At 29.2% G+C, this 9271-nt stretch overlaps 1 protein-coding gene across 1 annotated transcript; it reads left to right on the forward strand.

The window, feature by feature from the left end:
- The first annotated feature begins 7780 nt into the window (after positions 1–7780).
- On the forward strand, positions 7781–8492 carry LOC105765054 (uncharacterized). The gene is made up of 2 exons (XM_012583955.2): positions 7781–8142; positions 8241–8492. The coding sequence occupies exons 1-2, from the start codon at positions 7833–7835 to the stop codon at positions 8255–8257; spliced, it is 327 nt and encodes a 108-aa protein (XP_012439409.1). The 5' UTR covers positions 7781–7832; the 3' UTR covers positions 8258–8492.
- Positions 8493–9271: the final 779 nt, after the last annotated feature.

Here is a 9271-nt window from a genome sequence, read left to right on the forward strand (position 1 = left end):
TATGAGTTAAATTATAAATTTAATTAGTATGTAAATACATATATATATATATATATATATATAAATTTAAGATCTATGGAATGATATATGAATATGTATATTTAATTTAAAGTGATTTATAAGATTATGGTCAATATTTGAAATTTTATTATTAAATAGTTTAATTTATAGTAATACCACTGAGTATGAAATACTCAAATGACTGATTGTTTCATCTTGTGAGTTGTAGAAGTCAATCTTGAATCAAGATCCAAACTAGACTCGACTTCAACAAATTTTGGTGATGTATATTTTCTTTTAGTAATGTGGCATGTACATAGGATGTGTATAAACGTTATTATGTTTTGAATGTAAATAGTTAAAAATGTTAGTATTATAAATCTAAGAATTTTAATGAAAGAAATTTATCCATTCCAATTTAATTAGTACATTGATAAATTTAAATTGATATTGAATTAATTGAGTTTGATTAGAATGTATTTAGAATAGAAAATGTGAATGTGAAATGAATTGGTTGAATTGGTTATGTTTGGAAAAGTTATGGTTTTATTTGCAGGAGGTTTAATGTAAAAATAAGTAGAAATGTTGCCGAAATTTTTCAAAAAAAAAAACCGAATGAAGTCAATTAGTAATGTTTATATGAATTTATGAATTATATATTTTTGAATATGTTGGTTATTTATGATTTGTTTATTTGTAATTTTTTTAATATGCCCGGTAGTGTCTTGTAACCCTGTTCCGGTGACGGTTTGGGGTTAGGGGGTGTTACATGCTGAATCGGCGATCACACTTAGTACCTAACCTGCGCTTGGAAAACAAAACCGTACGTTCAAAATAAACTCAGTGGTTATAATCCGAATATTTAAAAGCAAAATTAATATAACATGCACATTTAATCATACAATAACAATAGCCATTCAATTAATCAATTCATAACAAATCATTCATGACATATTCAATTCTCATCATTTGCCATCTCAAATAGCTTTTCACAATATAATACACAATCCATGTGTCTCATTTTGATTTCACATTCAATTCTTTCCAATACCAATCGTAGTATCATTTCATTTAATTACCCCTATTAACACGACTTGGACTTGGACGAATACATGGATCTAACAAAAACACGCCAGTTTGGTACCCAGTACCTCATCAGATAATTTGAAGTAATAAGTTGACACCCAATGTCTCATCGGCTAAACCGAAGTAAATTGGCACCCAATGCCTCATCGAATTAATCGGAAGTAATAGATTGACATGCAGTGTCTCATCGACTCGTAGTTGAAGAATCTCTGAACTCTTCCAATCATATGGCATGCCATCTATATTCGACTCAGCCCGATACAGTTAATAGGGTTTCAATTTCACAATTCAATAACAATCAATATCAAATATCAATTTTCCATATAATCACATGTACAATGAATTCAATTTAGTTCAATATCAAAATGTCATATACTCACCTCAACTACTTACCATAAACATTAAATAAAAATATAACAATTAATAATTAGATTCGGATTATAGAAATACAAACCAGAACTTCCGAGTTCTTCCGAGTCGACTTTATATTTTCCCTTCTTAGTAGAGGTTTCAGGCACAACGTTAGCTATGGAATTAAAACAATTGAAATTCATCAATACAATACAATTCAATTTCACATTAAATATTTCAATTTTTATTCAACATTTGCCTAAATTCCAATTTAGTCCTTAAACCGATGCTAACTTTATTTCTATACAATTAATTCTATATTTTCATTCAATTCTCACTTTAAACTAGATTTAACTCTCTAATTTCACTTATCCCTAAATTTCAAAATTTTTATAATTTAGCCCTAATACTCAAAATTTATAATTTATTCTACAATTCAATCCTTTTCCATTTCTAACTTAAAAATCTATCAATTTAGTTCCTAATACTCTAATTATTCGACATAGGCAACATTTAAAAACTCAATAATTTCTAAATTTTGACATAAATTGGGTAGTATTTAATACCGAATTCTAAAAATATAAAAATTACAAGAAAATGAACTAAATTAACTAACCAATTAAGCTTTGAACTTTGAAAACCCTAACTTTCTCCTTTTCTTTTCTCTCCTTTTTCCTCTATTTCGTTTCAATTTTTTTGTTTCTTTGTTTCTTTTGTTTCATTTATTTTGTTTATTTTTTAGTTATTATTATAATAATATAATATAATATATATACTTAAATATTAAGTAATACATATTTTATTAATATATATTATTTTTACACATGTAATTACTATTACCATACACTTGTTAAAATAAGGATTAATTGCTTCTCTAATCCTTTTACTTTTCTTTAATTTATAATTCAACTTTCACTTTTTATGCAATTTAGTTCTTATACCTAATTACCCTTAATTCATACAAATTCACCTAACCAAAACCTAATTAACCACACAACTAACTTCGCAAATATTTTTAATAAATATTTACGAATTCGTTTTACGAAAACGGAGACCCAAAAGTACACTTTCCGATGCCTGTGACTATTGGGTCATTACATTCCTTAAACCTAATATCACTTTGGTGTTAAAATGCCAACTTGAATATAATGTTAAACATATTTAAAATATGTGGATCCAAATTTTAAGTACAAGTACACGACCGCATAAACAATTTGGATATAACGTATTAAAAAAGGCAAACTCATTAAAATTTAGGAGGATTATTTTAGTACGTCAAATTTAAGTTGTCCACATAGTAAGTATGAACTTGTTTAAATATGACCTATGTGTTCTAAATATGCTCAATGTCAAATCCGATTTAACATTTAACCTTATTGAAATGATGTTGATACTTTAAAGATTCAATTGGGACTTTTTTTAAGTTTGTGATTAATTTAAAGTTTGAGCCATATTTTAAGGATGTTGAATTGAATTAACCTTGATAATTATTTTTCCCCTTTAATGTACGTAGTCTTTATTTGCCAATGTAAAGTATTTACGAATGATGTTTGTTTGACCTGAACTAGACAAGATCTAGAATCGATTGGGGTATCGATTTGAAAAATGATAGTAAATTGGTTTAACCATGAAATATTTAAAAATAGGTTGGACCATATTTTTATTATTATAAATTTTCAGTGATTTTTTAATTAAACCAGTCAGACCGACATAAAAACTAGTATGCACAAAAATAAAGTAATTAGTTAATTTTGGATCGTTAATTACATGCATCATAAAATAACACACAATGAAAAATGAAAGTATATTTTTTCAATAAAAAACAAGTAGAATCTGAAGAACATAATGCTAATTGGCAATGGCTTTGGGGCTATTATAGAAGGAATGGATCGTGCTTTGTCCTTGATACTAAATTATGGGCTATCTTCCATGGTTTACGTATGCTCTAGTACCTTGGTTTTCGAAAAGTTGTTAATGAAAGCGATAGTGCTATTGCTATTGTGTTAGGTGTATCTACTTTATTTTCTTTCTTGTAAGTTGTAATAAAAAAAAGAAAAAGCTAAAACTCGAATTATTGAAACTGTATAAATAAACTGAATGACACTTGCACTTTGTTTTGATCCATTGACCCGCATTTTTAAATGGTGAGGGGAAATTGATTCTCTTTTAAGATGTCATTTTTTGAGTAGTGAATTTGGCATTTTAATTGTCTGAGTATTGTTTTTAGGATGTTTATGCTTAATTTTAAGCTTGGGATTTTGTCCACTCAAGGTCATGGAAATATTTTTATCATTTGTTATTCTCTTTTACTGCCCTTTAAAGACTTGAGTTCAAATCCCACTAAGATCAAATGATAATAACATTGTATTAGTGGACATTAACCGCTCCTCGAAATTAAGAAACACCTTAAAAACAATACTTCGAGATCTAGATCTATTGCTAGAGGATAACACTTAAAAAACTTTTTCAATAAGAAAGTTGAATCCCCTCACATTATATAATATGTTTTACTAGTAAAAATCACTTTAGTTCAAATAATTATTTGCAATGGATTCAACTTCAACTTAAACCCATAAAAGTTTGGTTCATTATAATGTTGCGACATTATAAATTTTTATTATTTGGATTTTGACGTAAGTATAGGATATAAATAATTTTAATTTTTTTTGTAGGTTTTTGAAAATTTATATTTACTAAGGTCGGAACTTAGATATTTGAAGAAGACGATAGAGGAACAACATAAATCGAATCTCTTTTCTAAACCCGAGATGATCAATGGCAAGTCTGTTTCGAGATTGGTGAAGCCACAATAACAAGCTGCTGACTATGCTTATTTACTCAATACAGAAAGTTAGGCATAGCAGTGATGCATTGTCATGAAAAGTTTGATTTCAATACAGAAAGTGTTGGGCAATGGTTAAAGATTTTGTTAGGTAATTAGATAATGTACAAGTTTAAATTTTATCATCTTATTTAGTATTATTTTTCAAGTCATAAATAATACTAAATAAATTAGTTTTGAAGTCCAAAAATTCTTCTAACACTGTCAGTGTGAGTATTTGAACAAACAAGTTCGTTAGGCCAAGAAATGATCAGTGACCGATTGGGCATACCAATGAAATTTATATCATTTGCCCAATTGATTAGGTTACAACTTACAACTATCTAATTTAATTATCTTTTCAATAGGACTACAAATGACCATCAACAAATTTTGCTTGTACTATGCCTCAAAAGACTTGATAAGCAAATCCACATAATTAAATTCAAAGAATATGGTTGGGTAGTATTAAACATGGACAGCCATGGTTAAACAATTAGATATTGTCCAACCATCTTCCAACAAAATTTTTGTGTAGTCTTCCATCAAACATAACTTAATCATATAATAATCGTTATCAACATCCATCAATCGTATACTCTACTCTAATTTCTATAAAACGTGAATTTTCTTCAAGAGTTATGTTAAATTCAATTTTCCTCATACTCCACTCCTTTAGAAAAGAAAATCTAATTGAAAAATTACAAGTAGATGTAATAACATCCCATTTTAACCACTTAAAATCATCATCCTTCATGTTCCCTTCAGTAGGAGTATTTCCTTTCAAATTAATGAGAAAAATGTCCTTAAGCAAAGCCCTATCTTCTTGTAGTGAATCAAGAGCCATTCCCCTTTCATTGGGAGGATTATCTTCACATAATTAGTTTTTTATTTTATGTCATTATGTATCTCAATTTATATTATATTATACTAATTTTTATCATTAAATTACAAAAATATATCTAAAGAAAATTTATTTTATCATTTTATTTTTAATGATATATTTAAATTGTTGTTCCACGTATCTAACTGGCAAATTAATTTAGAATTAACAAAAGATCAATTAAAAAATGTTCAAAAAAGAAAATTGTAAGAACCTCATGTGATGAACTAATGGTCAAGGGTGTTCATTGTGTGGCCTGGATTCCAACCACATTAGTCATATTTATTGCTCGAGTTTTTACCTTGTTATTATAATTCACCAAAAAAAAAGTTGTAAACAATTTATTTTATGTTAAAATTATATATTTAAAAGGTGAAATTTGTAAACTTATTAATATAGGGTTTATACTTTCTACGTGATTTACTTAAAAGTGTTAAGTATTTACCTCCAACAAAAGAAAAGTAATTTTTTATAATATATTTATAATGATTGATTTAGGTGTTAATACCTAAATTAATTTAAAATCTTTATCTAGCCGTAAATAAATAATAAATTTATTTTCATAATTCACAAAATTTTAAGTAAATGTAATTTATTTTAATTATTAATTAAATGAATTTGTTAAAGAATGGGAAAATCTCCGGCGTAGTGAGGAGATGATGCTGGTTATATTTAAAAATATATGAACAGAAGTAAAATGATTAAAAAGTGAGACAAACAAACTAACGAAAACAAAAGTTAATAGAAGAAATTCAAGCCTCACTCCTTAGGCGAAAATCAAGGGATGAATGGGGTGTGAATCCAAAGGGAAATTTTAATGCTTTTGAAATCAAATAAAATTTATTTGTTCTAGCGCACCGATGGTGCAGCAAAATCCGCAGACACTAGCCAAACCAACCAGCCGACATGTGATTTGCAATTCCATAAAAAAGAAGAAACAATGAAAAAAGACCCCCTACACACACCTAACCCAACCTGCAAAAATGTGAAGAATCGGAAGTCAATATAACGTAATCATCATATGTTTGAACGTGTTACCATAGACTTCCACGAAGCATCCTACCTTATTCCACACCTTCAATTCTTGGCAAATTTAAGTCTCAATCAAATTTGACACAAGTTGGATAAAATCATCCGCTCGGCTGAGGTTTTTGCCCAGAGTGACGCTGATTTCTATTTAATAATTACAGTGAAAGCTAATTAAAATTGTGGTTATGATAAATTAGTATTATAACACTGGGATTGGGAATTACAAATTGTATCTCAATAAAAACTATTTTTTTAAATAATCATATTATGGAAATTCTAAAATAAGTATTTATTAGTTGGAAAATTATTTAGTACACTTTACAGAGTTGATTACATTCTACAAGTGAATTGAGGATTTGACATTTATATTATAAACTCTAAAATAAAATTTTAAAAATTAAACATATAAATAATTGTGACATTTATTATTATATTAAATAATTACTCTTATTAATAGAATAGTTTAGTGGATAGTTTTTTCTTAAAGCTAATAACATACTTATCTTACATTGCATTTATTTATTTATTTTATGTATATTTTTAAGTTGGTGCCACGTCAATTTAGTTAATAAATTAAGTGTAAGATATAATTTTTATTAACAATTGTTTGGCTTTATACATGTGTAAGTGGGTTAGGTGATAACGGCTAATCATTAATCAACATCGAGATGAGAATGAGATGGGAGTACAAATACAAGAGCAATGGGTGGTTTTGATTCACAGAGTGCGGTGTACCAAGCAATGTGGTTGCAGATGTTGAAACATAACGCTGTACACCTATAAGACATAGTTGATCTGTTTTAACAGCAAAACAACATTAAATTGAGTTATAGAAGAGAACTCCAACAAAGTTTGTCAAATCCCCTTTGATGGATTATGATCAGCATAAAAAAATCATCACCAATATTAGTTGAGGTCGCTTTGTTGATAATTGAAGATGATCGAAAGAGTTAAAATCAACAAGAAAACATGATAATTATCTCTTGCTTATTATCAAAATTATGAGGCCTATAAATGATCAATACGCTCATAGGACACAGAAAAAAAAAGTGCACAATTCAATTCGTAATTAAAGGAACTTGTTGAATGATTTGTTTATTCCACCTTTGAGTGGCTATAGTAAACATAAAAGGGTTAGAGTTTAGATGTTTTAATTGAAGAGTATAATAAGCTTATTTTTGAGCAAATTTTGCTGTTGTAAATATAAGTTAAATCCGAATTATATTAACAACTTCTAATAATTTATGTTTATTAGGTGATGTTCCAATAAATCTGCCCACATCACTATACCATAACTCACTACTATCATTGTTGAACTTTCAAGTAATCTTATTTTCAAATTGAAACACTCATGAAAATTTGAAAATAAAAAGAAAATTCCTCAATTTGCAATGTGAATTTGCCGAAGAAGTCAGAAGAACAGCCAAAAAGCATTAGACATAAGAGGAAAAAATCCAAAATTATTGTCCGAGCCTAGCAGGCTAGCTACCACTGATATAGGGAATGGCTGGGTTGGTGGATGGGCTGGGGCTCGGGTTTCACAGACGTACTGTCCTACCCCATCCCCCGTCGGCTATAAATATGTCAAAATTGGGTTAGGTGATAACCATAAGTAAGATACATTTTCTTTTGTAGTGGAAGAAAAAAAAGAGAAAAAAAATTATGGAGACAAAGTCATTGGCAATGGTGGTGGTGATAACTGTTTCAGTCATGTGGGGCGTTGAAATGGCCACTGCAGAACTCAGTGCGGCTCAGTGCAAGCAAGAAAGGAACCTCGCCATTACCGCTTGCAAGCCGGTGGTTTACGGTAAGCTTCCGTCCCCGGAATGCTGCCAGCGAGTAAGGGTTACCCATCTGGAATGCGTTTGCCCCGTCATCACGCCCAAGATCGCCGCCCTTATTGACGTCAACCGTGCCATCCGCCTCATTCAAGGCTGCGGTCGAAGTGTTCCTCGCCACTACAAATGTGGAAGTAAGCTACCTCTTTCAATATATCAAATTTAATTACATAAAATCCTTTTTTTTTAATGCTTCGTCGACTAAATTTATTGTTTTATTTTTGTTTGGCAGGTATCACAACTCCATGAAATTGGCGTACCTTCTGCTATACTACTGTTTACTTATGCTTGGAGGTGGAATCAGCTTCTGAAATTAAAATAATTAAACAAATAATATTGTGTTTTGAGCTATGTATAATCACTTGCTTGCATATTGGAGAGAAATATGTAAGCTATATGATATAGTATGCATTACTGTGAATGTTATATATATATATAATTTCTGTTTCCGCCATCACATAAATCACATTTAGATATTGAACAACCCCCTCCCCTACAAAGCGTAGATGTGATTGATTTTCTTGCACTAAAACAATGGAAAATAATTAATATAATGTGATTATTATAATTTTTGACAGAAATGAGGGAAACGATCTGTATTTTGACGTAATTTTAAGTTAGCTCATTGAACCAAGTCGAAAGGAATTTAAGATTATTGCTTATAAAAAATGATAAATTAATTATAAATCTTAACGATTAAATTAATACTTTTTATTAATAATTTTTTATCATTCCTTCCAAAATTGTCTTGGGACGTGTTCGTTACTTTTTAAAATGAACTCCTTTCCAAAGGGAACATATGAAAACCCAAGTCAAAAGAAAATGCTGTTTCTTCTTCTGGTTCACTAATTAAAGCCACTTCAATTGGAAATCGACTTGCATTTGTCCCAAACTGGGAAACTCATTCACCAACAAGTTTAAAGTGGTAAACCTTTGATTTAAAATTAATTTAGTACTATAGTTGAAAAAGTCTTTTAACATTAAAAAAAGAGAGAAGCAAATAGAAGCATAAACTGCGGGACCCAATCCCTCAAAGGTGACATAGCGAAGACCCAAGTCAAGGCCAAGAAAGAAACAAGTTTTCGTTAGTGGTTTAATAAAGCCACTTTAATTGGAAGTCGACTTGATTTTGATTCATTGGTGATTGGTTATCTTTCCACTGTTTTATGTCAGGTCAGCTACTTCTATAAAGTAAAAAATAATTTGAGCAATTAATGTATGAACGGCTAAATGCAAATTGAACCAACAAATCCATGATATGAA

The sequence above is a fragment of the Gossypium raimondii genome, chromosome 12 (assembly GCF_025698545.1).
Source record: "Gossypium raimondii isolate GPD5lz chromosome 12, ASM2569854v1, whole genome shotgun sequence".
In the NCBI taxonomy this organism is placed as follows: domain Eukaryota; kingdom Viridiplantae; phylum Streptophyta; class Magnoliopsida; order Malvales; family Malvaceae; genus Gossypium; species Gossypium raimondii.

What these genes read in the sequence shown, in the direction of transcription:
- LOC105765054 (XM_012583955.2), top strand. Translation starts at nt 7,833, where the DNA reads ATGGAGACAAAGTCATTGGCAATGGTGGTGGTGATAACTGTTTCAGTC.